Here is a 23,478-nt window from a genome sequence, read left to right as displayed (position 1 = left end):
AACTTCAATGAATGGGGCTGGTCAGTGTGCCTCTGTGCGTGTGACTGTGTGTGCCTGTGTGTGTGTGTCAGTGTGTGTGTACCTGAGTGTGTGCGTGTGTGTGGGTTGCTTAGTTTAACGGCGCTTTTTGGTGCTACTGCTGCTTCACTTTCTTCCTCGACTATTTTCACCCGAGCAAAATTGTCTCCCATTTGCATACGAAAGACTTAAGACACAAACTTGGCAATTAACAAGCAGCGAAATTTTTGCTAATTGCTGCCCAAGCAGCCAGCAAAATGAAGATTCCTTATCAATGCCGGCTCTAATCGCTACATTCAAGTTGATTTAGTTACATATTTAGTACAACGAATTCAATATACACTTACATTTGGCTAAGAGGCATTTTGACAGCCAAAAACTTGAATAGTCTCCACAAGTATTTGATACAAAAAACTGCTAAATAAAAATTAAATAAAATGGATAATACTCTACAAAGAGTATCTAGTAACATAATTTGAATAGATAAACTTTATACTCAGAGAGTTTCTTAGATATATTGCCATATTTATGTGACATCTTTTTTATCATTGAGTATTATTCTTTTTGTGACAAACAACTTGACTAGCTAGCCATGCCCTTTTGTAGAGTATGCCTTAATCAAACAAGACTTCTAGGCAGCTCGTGGGGTTGACTGCCATCTGATGAGCCTGCCTCATCTAGCGTGCTTGATGCGCATTGTTATTGCTTATTGTTGTTGCCATTTGTTATTGTTGCTCTTGTGGTTGTTTTGTAGTTATGTGTAACTGCTGATGATGAGTGGCTTGTTGTTATTGTTGCTCGTTTGGCATAAGGCAAGTGAAAGTTGGCGTTTGCCATGCGCACTCCCAGCGAGCTTTCGTCTGGCATCTCTTTTTCATATAAGGGCATTGCTGCTGCGGCTGCCACTGTTGTTGTTGTTATTGTTGTTGCAGCTGTCTTTTGTTTTCTTTTTTAATTAACACAATCAAATTACTGTTTACTGGCATTTCTACATATCGTTATCATTGCCGTCAGACAAAAGAAAAAAAAAGTATACCTAAAGGTGCGAACTTTTGTTTTCAGCCAGTTCCTGACTAATTAGCTTATAAGCTTTAGCGAGAGCCAACAGCCAGCTGATGGCACACGGCCTGGCTGGCTGCCACAGAGGCAACATTGCCAGCACTTGCAGCTCTTTTGTGAGACGATTTATTCTCAGCTCAGGTTTGTTGCTGGCAAACATTAAATAATGTGAAAAGTGCCAGCAAGTGAAAATGCAATGAAAAGTTGTTGCTCATGTTGTTGTTGCTGTTGTTTGTTATTGGCTTGTTTGTGGGCTGTTTGTTTGCTTTTGGAGCGGGAGCGCAAGTCGGCGTCCGTCTATTGATTGAAATGACAATCGAAGCTGTCTCCTTGACTGGTCGTCGTCGTCGTTGTCGTTGCCGCAAACTAGGTGAACCACTGCACTGTTCGGTTTGTTCTAATTCTTGTTAATTTACGTGGCTGCCAATGCTCGTGCTCTGATGACCAACAATTTGGGCTAAATGAGCCGGATATTTGTTTTGAATCATGCGTTTCCATTCATGACACTCGAATTGCAGGATGATGTCTAAGGCTAGCAATCAATGCCAAATAACAATGCCAAACAATCACATGCTAGTCGCATATTAATTCCGACAACTATCTACAGATCTATATATAATTTGATTCCCAAGTCAAATAACAAGCAGAAGCTTTGCAGCTTTGTTAATCAAGCTTGAATCCTTGTCCCATGCCTGCTGTCAATTGGCTGCATCAAATGCATTTAATGTTAGCTCAAGTTAATTTCTTTGTAGCTTGTAATGGGATTTTTTTTGGTGGCAGCCGTTTGGCTGGTTCCATTAATTTAATTGAACGCTTTCACAAAACTACCCAAAGGCAAACGGCAAACACTTTTGGCAATGCCACGGGCGACGCAAATGTCCGGCGAATGATGGAAGGGGTGGAAGGCGTTTCAGCGACACAGGCCGGACATTTTGCTTAATTGAGCACGCCAACGATAGACAACATCAACATCAAACAGCATCAAAGCTGACAAATTTTTGCTTATGACACAGATGGCACAGCTGTGAGCCAGCGACCAAGCCCAGACTTGGAGCTGGGGCTTCAAAAGCCCAAAGCTAATGCAAACAATGGGCGTGCACAGGTTTTGCTTAACATACAAAAATAAAAAAACAGAACTCGAAACAGAGTTTTGGGTCTTTGTCAGTTTTATTTGTTGGAATGTTTTTGTTTACCACTTCGATTGCTGCTTGGCTGATGTTGTTGCTTTTGTTGTTCTCTTTGTCGCTTGGCGGGTAAAAGTTTCACTGCCTTGCAGATGTTGTGTGTGTGTGTGTAACTGTGTGTGAAGCTGCGGCTGCTGCTGCTGCTGCTTTTAATATCGCCTTGAAAATGTAACGGTGCTACAACTACAACAAGATGCTTACACACACACACACTAAGGTAGAATTCGTTGTCATTGTGGCTGCGCCGTAAATGATCGATATTACTTGCCATTGTGGCATAGAAATTGAAGCTCCATGCGTAATTAACTACAAACACATGTCTCCAGCGGCTGTCTCTATGCCAATATCTATATCTATATCGAACTGCGGCCGCAAGTCGGATGCTGTGAAAGTGAAATTGTTAACGCCAAAGAAAAGCAAACAGCAACAAAAACAAAAAATGTTAACCACCAAGGTTTACATGTGCTTGTTGCTGGCTGGCTGACAGTGAAGGGGCAATTTACGTTTCATTTCGTTTTGTGGTATGTGCCTCAGTTCACTTTTTTTTATAGCTATTAAGTAACTTTTTCTCCAGATAGATCTGCGACAGCTGACAAAACGTTTGTTAGCGGCGCGCAAACGTGTTGCGTGAAAGGGTATTTGTGAGTGTTCCGAACTGGGTTGAACATTTCTTTGACTCTTAACCTGGCCGACGCGTGCCAGCATAATTGATAAAGATCTCAAGTCGAGACAGTCATAAAAATTGTTTTAAAATTACGAAAATAATTATTGGCTGTATAAATGGCCAGTCAAATGATTTATGTAACTCAATTAAAAGTGACAAATTAAATGAATGATTGTTAGAAAAAGTCAGCTTGGAAAAACAAATGACTTAGGCAACAAACTTGGCTGCATTTTCACAAACGCCCGCAGCTATGCGTCTTGGCCATATCTGTGCACCATTTTTTTGTCGTCTTTTTTTTTGCCAGGCATTATGTAAAATAGAGCAGACAATTAGTTTTCTATGCTCCAGTTTTTGGCGCCGGCAGCTCGCAGCTCGCGACAGTTGGCGACAATTAAAAAGTGATAAGGCGCCCGCAGGCCCCAGGCAAAAAGACAAGTAGTCTGCAACCCCCCTGTCCGCCCAGACGTGCCTGCGCGGCAAATGAAAGTAAACTGTTGCATGCCACGCCGCCTCGGCGGCATTCCATTCACTCATTTTTCCAGCGCTTTTCGTGAAATTTTTCGCATATGCGTAGCGCACAATAAATAGACGAAAAAGTTGAAAAAAGTTGAAAAAAAAACACGATAACGCATTTATCGCAAATATAGGGAAAGTGAAAAGTGAAGTGGAAACCATCTGCATATGTCTGATATGGACAGCTATGCTAAATGGAGCGACACATTGGGCGGGTATATGGGCGTGCAACATTAATATGCCAATTGCAATGGGTGACGGTGGCTAACAGCAAGCTTTCTTTGAAAAACGAACCCTGCAAGTCGAACCTGCGGAACGACTGTCACCCAGTGGAAAAACTTAGTGTTTTTCAAGCCAAGGCTCTCAGACTGACTATGGGGACACCTTTGATATACATATACGCAATGGGGCACAGGCAAGGTATAATACATAAGCCACATCATCCCCGTGGCAAGAAGTCTCAGAATTGCCACATAGAACTCTCCCTTCATCGAGTGCCTAGATATACACAATACCTCAAGGTTTGTTGAAGATTTATCAATCTGCAAGACTTCCAAAATAATCTTATTTTACAGCGGGTTAAGATGCTTTCCACAAGTCATTTTCTGTCTCATGTCTAAACTCTGCCTTCTCTGAACTCTCAATCCATCTAATCTTTGTCGGATTCGCTGTATTACTTGCTGATAACTAAGAGCCTGATATAGAGCATAAAAGTTCTTTCTTCTTCGGTCAGTGATTTTTCATCCCAAACTTGTTAACCCTTATTCCTTTCTACTTAACAATAGGTTTATTACTTTGTCCGTCTCTCTCGCCTCATCTCTGTCTTTCCCCCCCTCTCTCTCTCTTCCTCTTTCTCTCCCTCTCAATTCTATGTTTTACTTTCATCTTCTTATTTATGTATGTTTTTTCCTTATTGACGCATTTCTTCCCGACGGGAAATGTGGATGTTGTTTATTCTATTATATATTTTAAAAGATATGTTTAAATTGTGGTCAGCGAAGTCGCCCCAAAATCTATTAGATCAGTGGCATATACAAACGTCTCAGTTTTAGTGTCAAATTAGATTTCTCCTCGTTTGGCTGATTGAAGATAGCCTCCTGTCAACTGTGGACAAAGGCGGTCAAAAAACAAAAACAATGAAAAAAGCTTGTACCGAAGACGCCGCTAAACATGCCAAATGACTGACAGAAGTGCCGTTAGTCAGGATCGCAGATAAGCGACCGCTACATCAACAACAACAACAACAACAACAATCGATGCGCACCCCAGCTGAAACGAGACAAAATTAACATAATTTACAACTTCCCTCCCCTGCTTGAGCAGCCATTTTTACTTTCCATTTCGTTTAACGGTAAACCAAACGTAGCGAAATTCGCCAATGCATCCAATTGCAGGCAAGTCATGACATGGACATGGGCATGCATTTCGATTTGGTCACTTGGAACTTGAAACCGGTTCAATGCACCCCCTCCCTTCCCTCCATTCTCTTGCCGCCATCCTTTCAGCTGCTGCCATGCTGCAAAGCTAATGAAAGTAAAAACTCAAGGGCTTGCACTTTCTGCCCACAGCTTGCAGCCGGCTGTCTGTCAGTGAAAGAGCCGAAAGCCCAAAAGCAAAAGAGACAACAAAGAAAGAAAGAAAGATAGGAGGAGAAGCGAAAGAAAAAAACAAGGCAACCGAGCTGACATATCCTCGACGTGGCCTCGCAACGCATCGTTAGCTGCCGACTGCGACTTGGACTTTGGCTTCGACAGCGCGCGGCTGCAACTGGGGGCCGGTTGCATTTTGCTCTGAAATAATTAGTGACCCAATTTCTTGCTGCCGACGCTGACGCTGACGCCGACGCTGACGCCGACGCTGACGCCAGCGTGTTCCGCTTGCCTGGCCCCCGACTGCCAGCCACGGCGGCCACAAAACGCATGCAATTTGCTTGGCTTGTCTTGGGTTGCAGTTGCAGTTGTTGTTGTTGCTGGTGTTGGCGTATTTTGTGGCATGCATGCAAAGAAAGTGGTTTTCATTTCTTTACAATTGCTGTCAGCAGGCTGCCTCACTTGCCACAGTTGCACACACCACATGCCGCAGCCACGAGTACTCTCATAAGTAGCACTCATACTATTCATACTGCATTTGTACAGACTCTCCCTGGGCTTGATACGTCGCAATCAAAGCGGCCCATTGATTTGCATGATTCACAAAAAATTTCCTTTAAAATCGAAAATTGATTGTGCATAATCCAATGCTGCGGAGGGCGCTGCAGCGCAGGGCGTGGCAGCAAATGAGTTTCTGTGGTGTTAAGGATATGATTGAATGTTTGGCCATGAATTCGACTTGATTATAAATCATTACTGCAAATCCAACAATCGTTTTCGACAGTTCATTTTTACGGTTTAAGTTTTGGTTTGCTTTATCAAATTCGTGAACCTCGAGTTGGTTTGAAACCTGGCTTCGTCAAATTTCGTTCTAGCTTAAATAAAACTATATGAGAATTCTATAATTATAGGTATTTTTTATTAAATAAAATAGTTGAACTTTTCATATTTTAAATATATTAAAGTAAGAGTAAGGGAAGGAAAAAATTGTTTTCTGACCAAAATATGGTTATATTCCTAGTCCATGGAACTCCTAATTAAATCGATTCGGCTTAAAACCCGTTTTGCAGCCTTGCAGCCTTTATATACTGACAATTTGACTTCTAGTTAACGCTATAACAAATTTGCTGCTTCTATTATATTTATAATAATATTCCTTCATAAAAGCCAACTACATAATAACTGCCTTGCTTCTGGCGCAACTAGAGAGAGGAGAAAATCTGCTTTAGCTCGCATACTTAACAAAATAGCTGCGTAATTGTTGTTATTGGTCCGGGCATGCCTTGGCATTCTAAACATTTGCTTTTAACGTCAAAGCCGAAGATGTTGCGACTGCAACAACAGCAGCAGCAGCAGCGGCAGCAACAGTTGCCAAAGTCTTGAGCAATGAAAGTTTTTGTTGTTCACGCTGAGTTGGAAAAACTGCGTGAAAATTGTACAGGCGGCAAAGACAATTGCCGTTAATTTAAAATTGTCGCCAAGGCAAGCAGCAACAGCAGCAGCAACAACAGGCAGCCAGTAAACCAGTAATTATATCGCTGCAAGTGGCGCAGCTTCTTTCACCTGCGTGTGTATGCATCTATGTGTGTTTGTGTGTGTGTCTATGGAATCAATTAAAAGTATTGCCAGTGCTATGTTTGGGCAAATGACAAGTGCCAGCAGCAGCAGCAGCAACAGCGGCGGCAGCAGCACGTTTGGCTGACGGGCCACGCTGCGTATGCGCAACCCACTTGGCTGGCAGCAAGTGCAAGCACAATGCACGCGTGCTGGCTGGCCAGATACAGATACAGCTACGAAAGTATCTACGAATTGCCAACGTAGGCTTGTGTGTGTGTGTGTATTTGTGTGTGCGCAGCGAAATTGTTTTCATGTGCGCCAAAGTGGAGCAGTTTTTGAACAAAGCAATTCGCAAGATTAATCAAACACACATGGAAAACTACAGTGTTATAGCAGCTGTATCTGTATCTGTACTTGTATCTGTTGCTTGGCGCATAAACCACCAACAACTAGCGGCAGCAGCAGCAGCCGTGGCACCAACTGCAGCAGCAGCGGCAAATGAGAAGCGGCACAAGTCAATTTCAGACTTTCATTCGCGCGAAACGCGATGAAATTTCACCAAACAGCGGCGAGAACTCTTGCGCCGGCAACTGCAGCCAGTTCCAGTTCCAGTTCCAGTACCAATACCCGCTCCACCACAAGTGGCAAGTGGCACTTGGCTCTGGATCTGGCAGTGGCTCTGACGCTGACTACGTCTGCGTCTGCGTCTGCGGGTGGCTGCCAAATTGGTTAGATTTATGCAAATTAAACTAATGAACAAAAAGTCTCAAATGCCGCTGCTTCACGCCTCAGCGGCTATTTACTACAGCTTTTAACTAAAACCAGGTGTGTGCGTGTGTGTGTGTGAGTGTAGCAAGTACGGCTCTTTGTTATTAATAATTTCCGCATACTGCACGCCAAGGCAAACGGCGCATTCGACGAAAGTTTAACGTCTGCTTTCTTTTGCTCTTTCAATCATAGGCAAATCTACACACACACACACACACACACGCACACACACACTCATCTATATATAATGGATGTAGATGCCACAATTTAGTCTTAGCAGAGATATAAACCGAAAACACTTTGATTTTCTTTCCCAAATGTTGCAACGCTTTTGTGCGCAATTGGAGCTACAGTTGCTTATAATGCTTATTATTATTATGCTTATTATTACAATCATTATTATTATAATCAGCCTTACTATACACTTGCATTAGTTGGCTTACATCGAACTGAATGTGAGTGCATAGGTTGAGGCGTCTATCAAAGGCGTCTGTAAATATGCAGCAACTATTTCAATTGCTTTAGCAATTATTGACAGTTGATTTAAGGATAGGATTTTTGTGCTGACTAATATTAAATTATCTTATGTATTTTCTTAACATTTTTAATAATATTTAAAATAATGATGAGATTACTCTAAAGAATCGCCAGTAGCTAAGTTTAAGTTGAACTATTTGTGCTGTTAAGGCTCCAGCTAATTGATTTGAACCAAAGACCAACGTTATATATCATCTTGTTAGCTTAATGAAAGTAAAGCTGTCTCGAGCCAGCATTATATATAACATATATGTTGATAAAGTTATTTCCCATAACAATTCTGGCATTATTAACTATTCCTTCGCAAGAAAAAATGTCTTTGTGTCGGTTTACGATTCGAACAAAGTTCTTGCCTTTAGGTGCGCTTCGTAAAGCTTCTTTGCCGCATCCTGCTTAGTTTATGGCTTAAGCCTTGGTTTATGATATGTTTTCTTTTCTTTTTTTATTTAGCATTGCCCGTTGTACTGAAAATATTGCAAGACGTACAGGGGTTCACATACAAGATATGGGCTAAATTAGGTCCCTATACAAAATTGGCTTGAGTTTCGGCTAAATATTTTTTGGAGTTTGCCTTTGTTTCATTTAAGGTTCGGCTTACGCTTACAAATATTAGAGTTCCCAGCTCGAAACGGTTCGATTCAATGCCGGCTTAGAGCCTTAGCTTTAAAGCGCTTTTCGTGCAACAGGTTTTGTTTATAGTTATAGTTAAAGCTTCATCAGATCATTTCACCAAATCTTCTTTTTCTTTAGCGAGCCTTACCTTTAGTCAGTGTTAATCCCTAGCGTTTATGTAATCCTTTTGAGAAAGAATGGCACAGTGGCTGCCTTTGAGCGTAGATCACGGGGCTTGGGTCTTAACGGCTCGGATGGGGCCTTTTATATTGCAAGTTGTTTCTGTTCGGATGTCGCACAAAATATATCAGGAGCAAAGCGCGTTGCTCGTGTGTTTTTGTTATTGTTATGTTTTTCTTTGTTTTATTTGCTTTTTGGGCACACTTTGTAATATTCGCACTCAGACTCGGGCACACGGTTGGTTGGAAGGGCGCGCGGCTCGAACGCGTAGTTTGATTCAGTGTTCAGGACGAGTCGTTCGCTCTCGAAATCGATTTCTCGGACTCGGAATCGATAGACAGACTGCAGCAGCGTCGCACCAGCCAGACACTGACTCGTCGCTCACAAGAGTTGAAATGAAAATGCGGCCCGGCCGTATCGGTAACCAAGATTTTATATCGCGTGAAAGTTTTGACCCCTTTCTGTGTGTTGCCGCTCCGCTCGAGCGCTGTCGTTGCGCCGAGAGAGAGAGAGAGAGAGACAATCAGAGAGAGCGACAGAGAGAGAGGCACTGCGAATACTGAGAGCAAGCGTTGTAAAATGCAAAACTTGCCGTTTTCGGCTATTCTTTTTGGCAGCAGCGCCCCGACGAAAACCGAAACTGAGACCAAGACTGAGACCGAGTCCCAGTCCGAGCCCGAACCCGTTGTGGCAACTTTTCATTTCAGCCCGCTTTCTGCGGGCTTTTGTTTTTGGCAAGTCGTCGCCGTCGTCGTCGTCGTCGTCGTGTCAAGGTAACTGATGACGTCGAGTGCGTCGCCGCGATTGCCTAATTCCCATTGTTATTCACAAAGGGATGCGGCTGATTCAGCGCCTAACGGAGCTCGGAGCGCCCCTTGCTTATTATTCTGGCCAATGCATTGGAAAATTAAATTATGGCCCGCGTTATGCAATCGTTAATGCCATAATGCGTTTAAATATTTTCAATAGCTTAACTGTTTGTTAAGACGTTTTTTTTTAATCATTATGACCTTTGTTGCGCGTCTAGCGGAAATAAATTAATATCTTAATTTTTGTGTTTTCGAGTGCATTGTCTTACCCAAAAGAAAGGCAGAAATGTATCAAAACAAATTAGCAACAAAAAACGAGTTCGTTGTCTCAGTCTTTTGTTTAGAGCTGATAGAAATGTTTCCACTAAAAACATTTTGTTTTAATTATATTATTATAGTAAAATAAAGCGGAACAAATCAAGGATTGGGTCTTCTCTATCGCTAGTTGTATCTGTTCGGATTTCGAAATATATCAAAAAAATTAACAACTTAAAATAAGTTCGTTGTCTCAGTCTTTTGTTTAGCGCTGAAAGAAATGTTTTGATTATAACATTTCATTGTAATTATATTATTATAGTAAAATAAAGCGGTCAAAATATGCACAAATTGAAAGAAGTTCAATTTGTAAACGAGACTGAAAGTTAATTGTGAAACTCTAAGCGTGATTTATTGATCTTAAATGCTATAATTTAGGAAAATAGCCGTAAATATAATCAACCCACGCATAAATTAACTCAATTGGCTAAACAACTCTGTGCCCATTTCTTGCACAAACTGAAGATGTGCCAGCAACTCGTTAAGTACTCGCATATTTCGACAAACAGCGCAATTTTCGATGATGAAATGGCGCTAAAATGGCGAAAGAGTGAAATGAGAATGCGCCACAAATTTGCCAAAATGCGAACACGAAATATGTATATATGTATGAAAATGACCAAAAAATAAAAACCAATCACGAGCATGTTAAAAATAGCTTTGTCCATTCGACACAGCAGCCCGAGTTGCGTTCCATGAACTTTCATTTATGCGTGCGCTCGCGGATTTGCCACTCGCTGGCAAATTCATGCGCCTTGGCTGCCCAAGCGATGACAGCATGAGCGAAGCCCAAAGAAGACCATGGGACACACCCGACTAATCGAAAGAAATCGAAAGTTCCGGCTCTGCCAGCGACCAGGTTTCGATTTCATTCAAAGGCAATGGGCACATGGATTGCTATTATTACAGTTGTTGTTGTTGTTGTTGTTGTCGCACGCCGGATCCGGTGTGAATCATATGCCGTGGCTTTGATGACGCTCGTCCCGCCAGCCAGCGCCTACCTGGCCAGCATTTTGTTGTGCTAGTCTCAATTTTGGGTTTATCATCAGTTACGCTGACGGCCAATTCAAGACGGAATTGAAGTCGAAATTGGGTCAGGGACGTGCTCGGCATGCTAATCAAATTATGTTTACACTTTTTATATGACGCACCAAACCAAGTTTCAAATTGGGAAATGCTGCATGTTGATGCGGGCATTTTCTAGAGAGAACTCGCGAAGGTTAGCCCTCACACAAATTGTTTAACTATGTTCAACTTAAGTGTTGCAATGGAAATGTTAACCAAGCTGTAAAGGAAGTTATAAACAAGAGGGCTTTAGGCAGGAGTGCTCGACTAGGGGATACATGAACCTTCTCTCAACAACATCAAATGCAGCTCGTGCTAGAGAGGGAGGGGATTGGGGGTAGTTATTAAATGAAAGATACTTAATCTGTACAAACTATTCAAGAAGATAAACGTGAAGTTTGGTGACTCTAGTCATGAAAAGCAATCAGATTTTCTCTAAAAATCGATATCGATTTTTATCGACTGACTAGAAACGAGGCAATATATCTCTTATGGGAAACAAACTCGTACTGCGAGGGCCCTAGAAGGACCTATGTATATTCAAATCTCTGGCTCTAGGTACAGGTTCTGATATTGACGCGTTCATAAGTACAAACATTTGGAGAGAGCCATAGTTTACTCCGAAAACTCGGATCATGGAAGTGGATGAAAATAATGAGCCGCGAATCGGTTAAGCATTTCTTTCTGGTTTTGTTGAGGCTAGCAGCCAGTTGAGAAAGTACGCTTTGCTAATATCGAGATTTATATTTATAGTTTTCGATCTTGATCGAACTATTCATAATCACTGAGATATCGTCTGCACTCGCATGTCTGCAAATGCTTTGATAAATGAGCAACAAATGCGAGCGCATTTTTCACACATTATTTTCCTTTGGAAATGGAGGGGAAAATCGCTGGCAAACAAAAACAAAGACAAAAACAACGACAGCATATTGATATCTCTCGGACACTCCAGATTCATTCAGCTTCAGTTTCAGTTTTATTTCGAACAACAACAAAACCAGTTATATGACAACGTTTTGCACAATTTGCTGGCCCCTTCTGCAGTTACGACTGTAACGGTGCCTGGCTAAAGCTCTTATTGTTTTTTAACAAAAAATAATAATGTGTCCATAATGTGCACGCTGCCGATCGCCCCGCATAAGTGTTGTCGATGCCAATCATTATGCAAGTCGGCTCTCAACTCCGGTCAACCTCGGTCAATGGAATCGCAGGGCGCGCGCTCCCAACTCGCCGACTTTACTTTCCATTTCTTTTGTCAGCCTCTCTGGGGCACTTTTTTTATCTTTTTTTCTTATTTTCTTTTCATTTTTTTGCTGTTGTTTTTCTGTCAGCGGCCCTTAATTACATACCCTAGACGAGTGTGAGTCTGATTATGCATATAGACAATGAACCTGGCAACATGGACTTGCAGCTGAGTGCAAAGCTATTTGGCTGAGACGGGTTTAGGCCTGCTTCAAAAGTGGGCTTAATTATGGCAACTATAGATTCAGTAGTGCATATAAATAAAGAGTTATGCTTCAATTATTGAGTCTGAGTTGCATTAGAGTATATAATTGCAATATAAGAAGAACTCTAAAATCTGCATAATAGATCATTTTTATTGCATAGAAATAAAGCAAATCTGCCTTGTCTTAGAATTATATTAATATTTTATCTACATTATATCTCCTTTTGTATAATAAGTGTTGAGCTGCTGATAGACTACTTTTGTATTTTAAGATACTTTTTTTTGGCATGATCAAAGATCAAGATTAATCATTCCAGCAATGTCAAGAATCTTACCTACCTTAAGACTTTAATACTTGATTTAGGACAAAATCAAATAAAAAGCTTGCTTGAAATTTAAAATAAATTTTATAGAGTTCAGTTCAGCTGTCCCCTCTATAGTTTAGTTCATTCCAGTCTGTCCCTTAAGAAATTAACTCCACCCGGTCTGCCCCCTATAGAGTTCACTTCATCCGCTGCTGTCTCTTATAGAGTTCACTTTATCCCATCCTGTCCCTTATAGAGTTCACTTCATCCCATGCTCTCCCTTACAGAGGTAAGTTCCATCCCACGCTGTTGTTTTTGACTATAATAATATCCATCTTCCTCTTTTTCTCAATGTATTTAGTTGTTATAATCGATTTCTCGCTCGTGAGCTTTTGTTTATTTGGCTGCTGTGCCCTTTTGCTGTTTTTGTCTATTGCTGCATAAAAATGCGGCTTAATTATTGTTTTATGCATATGAAGGGGTGTGTGTTTAAGTTGTGTGTACCTGTGTGTGAGTGTATGTGTGTGGTGGCTACCTGGGCCTGAGTCATGCGCCATATATCACTTTCACTCGCCAAAACGACAACGGCAACGGGCAAAAATCTCAATCAGGCAGACAACCGAAACCAGACGGCATTGGGCGTGTCTCTGGCCAAGGAACAACAGCAACAACAACAACAACCACAGCGTGGCAGGAACTCTCTGTGTGTTGGCCATTTGCATTTAATTGTGAAAAATACACGACTGCCCACTTAAATTCACTTAAAACAGCAGTTGCAGCTGTTGCAAGCCCGACTCTATCAGGTATATATCCTGGATCAAGCCGAAGAGCTGGGCCTATAAAGTCTGTCTATCTGTCTGTGGGATCGTCTCCATTTCGGAATCTACAAAGCTTACAGCTTTAAAATTGAAAATGTTTATTCTCTATCAGCAAGAATTTGGCTTGTATGGTAAACATATGTCCTCCATTTCTATAATCTCATCTTTTTTAGACAAAACTCGCAAATTCAAAGTGCTAGATTGTCAAACTTGGCTAGTAAGTTCTATAACATACATAGAATAAATATTTTACTTCTCGGATACCTACCCCAAATCGCTTCAATCTTGAAGAATAAAACTTATTTTTAATCATAGATCCAACTGCTATTGTATACGCATACTTCCGGAGACCCCTTTAAGCCCTGAAAACGAACGGATTTCCCAAAAAATAGTGAGAAGCAGAGGGGAGGGAAGGAAGAAGCATAGTTGCACGAAATACTCAGCCTTGGCTGAAGCTGCTGAAAGTTAAGCTTAAAGCGATTGCAACTTGGATATTTGTCTAAAAGTTGCGCAAGCTCTTAACTGTTTTGGCCAAAAAAAAAAAGGCAACACAATAGTTTTCTTAAAAACCTTAAAGAAATGGGCATACATCACGCTTTGTTTGTTTTTTGATTGAATTCCGATGCCGAATTTCCAATGCGCAAAACAAATGGCCAAAAGCGAATCGAGTATCGAGTATTTATCTAACTCATTTTGAAAGACTTTTGAAATGTTAGCATTGTGTGTATCTTGCGGTTTAGTCACAAGATTTTCACTTTCATTCGCTGACAAAATAACCAAAGATACTATTTACAGATGCCAGATGTGTGTGTGTGTGTGTGTGTGTGTGTGTTCCATGCGTATGCAAATTAGCTCAACAACGCCAAAGACGGGGACAGCAAGGCACAGATATGAATATATATATATATATATATATATACATATATATATGTATATACAGTATATACCGTAAGTGGCCAAAAGCAAAGTCTCTGCTACAGATATGAAAAGAGATGCGGCCAATACGAGGAGCACTTCCAGCTAACAGCCAACTACCAGCATACGCAGCCGGAAAGCAGTTAACAGTTTTTTTTATTTTTTGGCAAATGAAAGAGAAACTTTATATGCTAATTGGTGCGCACACTTCGACACAGTTTAAGAAAAGCCAACCTGAAACTGATCTGATTATTTGATATGATATGATAGCTGCCTCAAGTTGAAGGTAGGGTTTGTTGGGGGAGTTGCAGCTGTGCATTAATATGACATAGAAAACGGTATATGCGATATTAAAAATGATATCAAGTGTTAATTAGCATAAAAAAGCAAGGCAGAGTACTTTTGGCAACGCTCGACTAGCAGATGCTCTGTAGCCAAAGCCAGGCAGGCGCTGTAATTATTATAGAAATGGAATAACTGAGAAACTCCTTCGGTTTTTATGATATGCGAGAATATATATTTCAAATTTCAAGTCTCTAACTTCTATAGTTTTGGAGATCGACGCATTTTTAAACTAAAAAACCTTTTTGGAAAATTTCTCGAGGTTTTTTAAATTTAATATTCTTATTTTATAAAACATATATTATATGTTGAACAATATTAAAAATACTTAGCAAATATTTTCTAAAATTAAGCTTATTTTTATATTACAGGGATTCTTTCAAACTTATTAACACAGAAGGACTTGGCTAAACCAATACGCCGATTGATGCTGACCAAGAATATATATGCCTTATCAGGTGAGCTGCCATTTTCTGCCTGTAACATACAACTTATACGCCCCTTTGTCACTTGGGTGCTGGGTATAAAGACTAAGCAACAAACTTTATATGAATGAATATCAGATGCATATCAAATGACAACTTCTTTTTATTTCTCCCATTTCTGAACTCCTTACATAACATATATAACCTTAGATAAATACTATTCGAAACCTTAACCAAATTTATTGATAGAAATCTATTATGAATTTTGCTAGCAGAAAAAATTAACAATATGCATAAATGGCAAAGATGTGTCTTTCTAAGGTCTTTTTGTGTGTAGGATTCGCAGTTTATGGCCGGCAAATGTTGCGCAACAAAGTCGAACATAGTTATTTTTTTGGCGATGCATTAATCAGAAACCACGGCGATTATGCGGCACAGAATGCGACACTGTGGGGCACAAAGTGAAATGCTGATGGAATTTGACACCAAGTCAAAACGATTTGGTTTCGGTTTCAGCTTTTGCTTTCGTTATTAATTAAATATTGGAGCTGCTAATGGTCGGTTTTGAAGGTGCGTAAAGTCAGAGTGCTTGGCTATGGCTTTAATTAAATTTGGAAAATTTATATGCCGTTTATGGCACAAAATAGATAAATATCGGTTAGGCTCTGAGGGGTCGCGTTTACTCTGGCAGCGTAGCCCGTGTTACTTAATGACCCTAAGCCAAAAACTGTGAAAGAGAAATGAAAAGAGATGCGGAGAAAGCATCGTCAGACAAAATCAAACCAACTGCAACAATTCGCTAACTTAACAACAAGCAGAACAGGTGAAATACTTACAGTGTGTGTGTGCTGATATGTAAATGCGTTTTGGCTGATTATTTTCGATTGTGCGGTTCAGCTTCATGTAGTTGTTAATAGGCGAAATTAAGCACACGCTGACAGGCTGTTGCCCGTATTCGAAAATTTGCACGCTATTCAAGTTAAATAAACTTGCAATATTTTGGTTAAATTTAAGCAGTTTTTGAATAATTGTTCCGGTTAACTGTTTCTAACCGGTTTAACTGTTTGAAAAGAACGGTTTTAGGTAAAGTGCACTCCGAAATTAGCAACGTCACAAACCAAAAGGTACCCAAAATCACCACCGCAAACTGTTTGCTGTGATAGTGCTGCCAGCTTATTGCATAAATATTTCTAGTAAGTGCTGCCAACTTGTTGTAAACGTATCAGCTGTTGCGTTTCGCGCCAAATTGAGCTGCAGCGCGCATCTGTGTGTGCGTGTTCAACTGCGACTGTTTTATTTTTTATTAAAAAACAACAAAGAACTGACCCAGAAATATGAGCGAAACAGTTGCAGAAACTGCAACAACAGCAGAAAATGATGAAAAAGCAAACGAATCCATGGAAAAGCTGCAACTTGACGATGAAGACGAAAAGAACGTGTCAGCCGAAGATATTTTGGGTGGAGAAGCATTGGTAATGTCGGACAGCGAAGATGATGAGACGTCTGCGCCAGCAGGTAAACAAACATACCCCAAGAACAATGCCCAACGGATGAGGGACAACGATGAAGAGCAAGATCAGGTGGAGAAAGATGACGCACCAAAGCCCAAGAAAAAAATATCAGCGATTATGGACTCCGATAGTGAACAGGAGGAGCAAGTTGAGCCAGAGGAGAATCCGAGGACAACAGCAAAAACTGAAGAAAGGGAAAACAGTGATGATGAGGAACAAGAAAACAATGTGATTCCCAAGCCCAAGAAAAAAGTGTCAGCTATTATTGACTCTGACAGTGAAGAGGAGGAGAAAGTTGAGGTGGAGGAGGATTCTAAGGCAGCAGCGAAATCTGAAGAAAAGAAGAACAGTGATGATGAAGAACAAGAAAACAACGTGATTCATAAGCCCAAAAAAAAGATATGCGCCATTATTGACACGGACAGCGAAGAGGAGCAGCAGGAGCAACAGGTGGAACCACAGGAAGAGAAGGAACGCTCAAAACAAAAGAAAAAGAGCAAGAAACTGGACAAGAAAAAGAAACAGCGATTGGAAAGCGATGATGAGCAAAGTAGCCAGTCGAGCGATGAAGAAGCAAGCGATAAAGAAACACAAAATAAACTTAAAGGGATTGTGGATTCCGAATCCGAGCCGGAGCATAGTAACACAGACGAACCGATGAACCTACAGGAGACCACCGAGACCTCTTCAGAAAAACCTCACAAATCCAAACCCATGCGAGTGAGTTAGGAAGAAGCAGAAGCAAGTAAACAATCTATACAATTCAAACAATCTCCTTTGCAGGCCTCAGCCAAGAAGGCGCTAGATGAGATGCAGGCCATCCAAAGCGAGCAGCAGCGGCTGCATCGTGAGGCACACGTCAGCGTACCGTACCATCAGCCAAAGCCACGCACGCTCAAGGAGTTCCTGAGCCGGCGTACCATAAACAAGCCATTGGCCGTGGCTCTGGCCGGTGGAAGTCCCATGCCCAACAAAAAAGAGCCGAGGAGATCAATGGGTCTGCGCATGACTAGTGAGGAGTTGCAGGCATATGCGTAAGTTACGGCCACCTAAACATCTGCCAATTAAAACCTTAACCACAAGCACGATTATGCAGCAAGCTAATGGAGGAACGCGCCCAGGAGGCCACCGAGTTCTTTAAATCTGAGTCAGAGCATGAAGACGACGATGAAGAGGAAGAACCAATTGCAAAAAACTCAGCTGCGGTGGATATTGAAACAGAGGGCGGCGAACCAAAAAGCCAGTCCGAAGTCAATGACCATTTAGCACAGCCGGAAGCTGAGCCAGCCCCGTCCGTAGATGTTGAGAGTGCTTTAGAACCCACTGAAGCCGAAGCAATGATCATGGCAGAGGCTCAACCCATGACAGAAGCGATTTCACCCACTAAAACAGGGCTGGTTACTGAGATCGTGGAATTGCCCAAACTGGATTTGAGCACACTGAACGTTACACCACCTTCTAAGCCCTCTACGCCACGAATTAGCGAGGCTATACGACGCCTGAAGGATGAGAAGAGCAGCGATGTGAGTCCTTCGCTGAAGGGAGATGCCAACATGGTGATTGACCTGGAAACAGGCGACATGTTCGCCAAGAAGCCAACCGGTGTAGATGACTTGCTGCAACGTCTAATAAAGACTCGTGAGACCAAAAAGCACAAGACTACGGAGACTGTCAAGTAAGTAGGAGCACAGATTAATCAGTTTGCATAGTCTAAAGCTAAAACCTGTACAGCATCTTGTCCACTGCACATGGCAAACTGGAGCTGTCAAAGGTGAGCATACATCTCCACGAAGAGGAGCCTGTCAATAAGGAGCAAAAGCCGGGCGCAGCCTACCAGAAAATGCAGGAACATCTGAAAACGTTGATTACCAAAAAGCGAATGGAGGAGTTACGCAAAAAGCAGGCTGAGGAAATGGAAGATGCAGTTGATGATGCTGATGAAAACGAGGCTATGGATGTAGATGAAGATGAAGAATATGAACCAGAAGGAAAGCCAGGCAAAAGCCAACTGATTATTAATGATGATGAGGAAATTGTTGAGGAGCAGCTCGAAGAAGATGCAGAGGATGATGAAGAAGCAGATGCGGAACCTGAAGCTGCTGGTGGTGAAGCCGAATCCGAACTGGAAGCAGAATCGGAAACAGAGGTGGCAGCGGAGCCAGCAGACCCAGAAGCAACAAGCAACAGTAGCGACAGCGAACCAGAAGAGCAAACACAGACGGGCAAGCGTAAGAATCGCATTATACGTGCATTCCAGGACGACAACTCCGACGAGGATGACGTCGATTTGTTGCAGACACCCAAACCAAGCAATGTGGCGCCAATGACAGCCGCCCAGCTACAGTTATCCGCTCACAAGCTATTCGATACAGAAGTTGAACGCACGGCCAGCGATGAAGAGAATGAACTGTTAGGCTTATGTTCAGGGAGATTTACTCAGTCCGACATGTCGTCGGCAGCACCAACGGTTGGAGCACTTATTAGTCAAATACCTATAACACAAGCAACACCAAACGATCAAGCACCCGATGAATTGGAAGCGCTATGTTCAGGCGCCTTTGAAACGCAACCGACCCCGCTGCCTGAGCCGGAGACCAATCAAATATTGTCCAGCGATGAGGAGCCAGCAGAACATACAGAGACTGAGAAGCCGCGAACAAAAAAGTTGACTAAGAAGCGTCAAAAGAAGAAGGCCAAATTGGGCTTCTCCGACGACGAAGAAAGCGATGAAGATCCAGCTGATAATATGGACGAGGAGCAGCCGGAAAGCGATGTAGAAGAGCCAGCAGATGTGCCAGAAACATTCATCGACTATGACTCCGAGGAGAATGAAATAGTTGTCGAGATGACAAAAAAGGATCGCAAATTGCGTGCGGCCAACTTTATGGAAAAAGAAGCTGAACTATCTGAATCAGAATGGGGCTCAGCTGATGAAGATGAGAAGAACATGGACAGATATGACATTGAGCTGGGTGACGAAGATCAGTTCGACCGCGAGAAGTTGCGTCACGAACTGGGACAGATTCATGCGTAAGTACAGCTACAAAAGTCCATCCAAGATATGACTTTTAATTTGCAATACGAACATCAATAGCCGCAAAATGCTTGACCAGGACATACGCGAGGTGCGCAGGATTCAGGAGATGCTCTTTGAGGATGAAGAAGGTGCCGTACGTCAGCGTCAGTTTCGATGGAAAAATGCCGAAAATGGTTTGGGTTTCAGTCTAGATGATCCACGCAAGGAGAACGCTGACGGTGAAGCCAACGCGGGCAGCGGCGATGAGGAGAACGAGCATTTGTGGCGCAAGATTCGCTACGAGCGCGAGCAGTTGCTGCTCGAGAATGGACTGAAGGGGGTAACCACATGCTTTACTTGTAAACAACTGCCGGAACTCATGAAGAATGTAATTTTTATTAAAAGGAAGCAACAGGAAGCGGCTTGCCTCTATCCCCAGCTGTGGTTAACACCACTGTGCGCAAGCTGACCATTATAACGGCTAAAAAGACAACGGTGGAAGCGAAGAAGAGTTCACCATTTTTGATTTCAAAAAGCGTAAACGGCACACAACAACAACAACAGCAGCAGCGGGCCGTGCGTGGCTCATTTCTGGTGCGGGACAAGGAGACACTCAGCAAACTGGCGGGCATGACCAAAGGCGCAGCTGGCGATATGGACGGATCAGCGGGCACTGTTTCCGTTAAGACGGCCAAAGCCAAGAACTTTGTGTTTGCCACGCTAACCGAGGAGGAGCATGAGGTGTGTGTGTGCCACAATAGCTTCCCATTCCCACAACTCTCTTAATTTCTACCTTTGCAGAATCAAAAACGCAAAGCGGCCGATTTACTAAACAGCAGCAATGAGACGGGCGTCAATTTTATGAAAAAGCCACGTCTGGAGCCGCGACGTGATAAGTGCCTTATCGATCAGCTGCTTTAGTGCAAACAATTAAGTTATATTTAGCTGTAATTAAAAATAATTAAGTGAAAATGAAATATACATATTTTTAAATATAAACTGTTTACTGTTTACAACACTGTCAAACGGCAACACAACCCCTGCGGTCGTTTTGCAACACTATGCCGCTCTCCCAGAATTGTAAAAGAAAACGGCATTTGTTCTGGGAAGCGCTGGCATTGTTTAATGCAAATATCTTTTATTACTCATTGACTGAATAAACGCAAACACAATTGCCGTGCTCTACAGCTGGGCGAATTAACAAAGTGGCATCAACGTCGTATATCACGACAAAGTTCGCGCGGGGACTGCGCTAATCTAATCTGGCGTCTAGCGTGTCGTCTAAATTTACGTTTGGACCGGTGTGCGGGTCACTCAATCAGTCAGTAGCTGTCCAAAGACGCCGCTAGACGTGCGTCGCTGCCCCTTTCTGAAAGCATTAATAAATTAACGAAACAAAAAAAAAAACAAAAAACAAAATGGTGTCACAATCGAAACTAAGCCAAGTGTTTAGCTACCAAAACTGGGTACATGCCGTCTCGGGCGCAGCCGTAAGTATTGCCCCAAAATGGGTGTACGAAAGTCCAAACTCCAATATGCTAAACAAATTTCAATCAAATACTCGCACAGGGCGGCTGCATAGCTATGAGCACATTCTACCCGCTGGACACGGTGCGCTCCCGCTTGCAATGTAAGTTGCGGTATTCCCGGCTAATCTAAAATGGGCTCGATAAGCTCGCATGCGGACGTAGATAAACATTGGACGAGTTCAAACTCCAATACTGCTTAATTTGATATTAAACTGATATCGGGTGGTAATCCGTTTCATGCCCTCTTTACTTGCAGTGGAGGAGGCCGGCGAAGTGCGCAGCACAAAGCAGGTTATCAAGGAGATTGTGCTGAATGAAGGCTTTCAGGCGCTATACCGTGGACTTGGTCCAGTGCTACAGAGTCTGTGCATCTCGAATTTCGTCTACTTTTACACATTCCATGCGCTCAAAATGGTCACCTCGAACGGCGCGCGCGGACAGCAGAGTGCCCTAAAGGATCTGCTGCTAGGCAGCATAGCTGGCATCATCAATGTGTTCACAACAACCCCCTTTTGGGTGGTCAATACGCGTTTGCGCATGCGCAATGTTGCCGGCACGTCCGAGGAGGTTAACAAGCACTACAAGAATCTATTGCAGGGTCTCCAGTATGTGGCCAAAACTGAGGGCCTGACCGGCTTGTGGTCGGGCACAATACCATCCCTGATGCTAGTCTCGAATCCCGCGCTGCAGTTCATGATGTACGAACTGCTAAAGCGAAACATTCAGATATTCACTGGCGGCGAAATGGGTAGCCTGAGTTTCTTCATAATTGGTGCCATCGCCAAGGCATTTGCCACAGTGCTCACATATCCGCTGCAGCTGGTGCAGACCAAGCAGCGTCACCGCACCAACGATGCCGCCAATGGACCAACAACCTCCCAGCAGGCGGGCAAGCCAAAGACGCCATCTATGCTAGAGCTTATGGTCGGCATACTGCAGCATCAGGGCATCGGCGGCCTCTTCCGCGGCCTTGAGGCCAAAATACTGCAGACCGTGTTGACTGCGGCGCTTATGTTTATGGCCTATGAGAAGATAGCCGGCATTGTGAAGCTGCTACTTAAGCGCACAGCTTAAGAGGATCTAGTCTAGTCTAGCTATAATAGTTTAGCTCTTAACACAACATGACATGGCGGTGGATATTGATACGGGCACGGACACGGACACGGAAACACACGTACACACTCCAAAGTTAGCCAATAAGTGTGAATGTTTATCCAATAAGAAAGCACACACGATTTAACAAAATTATTAGTAAATTTTATTAGTTAGCAGCGACAACAGTCTCAATAGATTTCGTTGTATTCTCAGCGGGCGTCTCAGGCTCATCGTCTTGCGCCTCTGACTCCTTGTCTTCCTTCTGCTCGTCAGATTCGTTGGTCTTTGTTTCGCCTTCGGCACTTGTCTTCTGTCCACTGGCATTCGCCAGCTCCGATAAATTGTACTTCTTGAATTCCAAGTAGTTGTCAATAACGCTGAGCAGGCAAAAGCCTCTCAGTACTTCCACAACGATTGACTTCTTGGCGTTCTGCAGATCTACCTTGTTGCCCATATTCTTGGAATTGACCAGTTCGGCCAGTTCTTTGATTATGGGATCACGTTTGATTTGGTTATTGTAGCGATGATTGAATATGATGCCATATGTTGTGGGCTCCTTGAGAAAGTGTTTGTCGAACAGCGCTCCGGCTGTGTTGATTATGTCCGGCATATTGGAACGGCACACAGCCTCGATGGGCACCATGCGTAGCACAAAGCGTGACATGGCCTTGCCCGTTGCAGTTATGTCCTCAACAATATGCTTGCCAAGTGCCAGTGGATCCTCCAGTTGGGTGCGTATAAATATACAGTTGGTGGTGCCAGTGTCAACGTTTTGGAAGCGTAATTTGCGTTGCTCGAAAATCTGGCGGCATTTGGCCACAGCCGCATCCACGTCATCGCTATCGGCGTCGCCGCCGTCACCATCCTTGGCAGCTTCAGCATCTGTATCCTGTCTGCTCACTGCCTCCGGGCCGTACAGCTCGTCGGCATAGTGGTTCAGCAGATTGTAACATTCGCGCACGCATGCCTTTTCATTCATGTTGCAAGTGACAAGAAATCCGCGTTGGCCAGCCTGCAGAAACTGTTTCTTGCTTTGCTGGAAGTACTTCTTCTTGTTTTGTTTAAATTTATTATTAACCATCTTTGATTTCTTTATGGCTGGCTCCATAATTCGTTCGGTAGAATAAATGGAATTATTTTTGTAACCGGTGCGCAATGGGAGCAAATCTAAGCAGACAGCACAACACTAGTTTTAAAAATAC

General features: G+C 42.8%; 3 protein-coding genes across 3 annotated transcripts; 2 read left to right on the top strand and 1 right to left on the bottom strand.

Annotated features, from left to right (window-relative positions):
• The first annotated feature begins 17,325 nt into the window (after nt 1–17,325).
• Nucleotides 17,326–20,602, top strand: LOC115769677 (claspin). The gene is made up of 7 exons (XM_030714594.1): nt 17,326–17,356; nt 17,420–17,670; nt 17,733–18,311; nt 18,368–19,666; nt 19,731–19,992; nt 20,058–20,393; nt 20,454–20,602. The coding sequence occupies exons 1-7, from the start codon at nt 17,351–17,353 to the stop codon at nt 20,571–20,573; spliced, it is 2,853 nt and encodes a 950-aa protein (XP_030570454.1). The 5' UTR covers nt 17,326–17,350; the 3' UTR covers nt 20,574–20,602.
• Nucleotides 20,603–20,727: 125 nt separating this feature from the next.
• Nucleotides 20,728–22,426, top strand: LOC115769527 (peroxisomal membrane protein PMP34). The gene is made up of 3 exons (XM_030714370.1): nt 20,728–21,142; nt 21,222–21,282; nt 21,438–22,426. The coding sequence occupies exons 1-3, from the start codon at nt 21,071–21,073 to the stop codon at nt 22,253–22,255; spliced, it is 951 nt and encodes a 316-aa protein (XP_030570230.1). The 5' UTR covers nt 20,728–21,070; the 3' UTR covers nt 22,256–22,426.
• On the bottom strand, nt 22,421–23,451 carry LOC115769529 (THUMP domain-containing protein 1 homolog). Its single transcript, XM_030714371.1, has one exon. It carries the CDS (start codon nt 23,382–23,384, stop codon nt 22,443–22,445), a length of 942 nt encoding a protein of 313 aa, XP_030570231.1. The 5' UTR covers nt 23,385–23,451; the 3' UTR covers nt 22,421–22,442.
• Nucleotides 23,452–23,478: the final 27 nt, after the last annotated feature.

Source organism: Drosophila novamexicana, unplaced genomic scaffold (assembly GCF_003285875.2).
Source record: "Drosophila novamexicana strain 15010-1031.04,08,12 unplaced genomic scaffold, DnovRS2.1 tig00004554-arrow-pilon, whole genome shotgun sequence".
Taxonomy (NCBI): domain Eukaryota; kingdom Metazoa; phylum Arthropoda; class Insecta; order Diptera; family Drosophilidae; genus Drosophila; species Drosophila novamexicana.
This window is presented reverse-complemented; position numbering and strand designations above follow the sequence as displayed.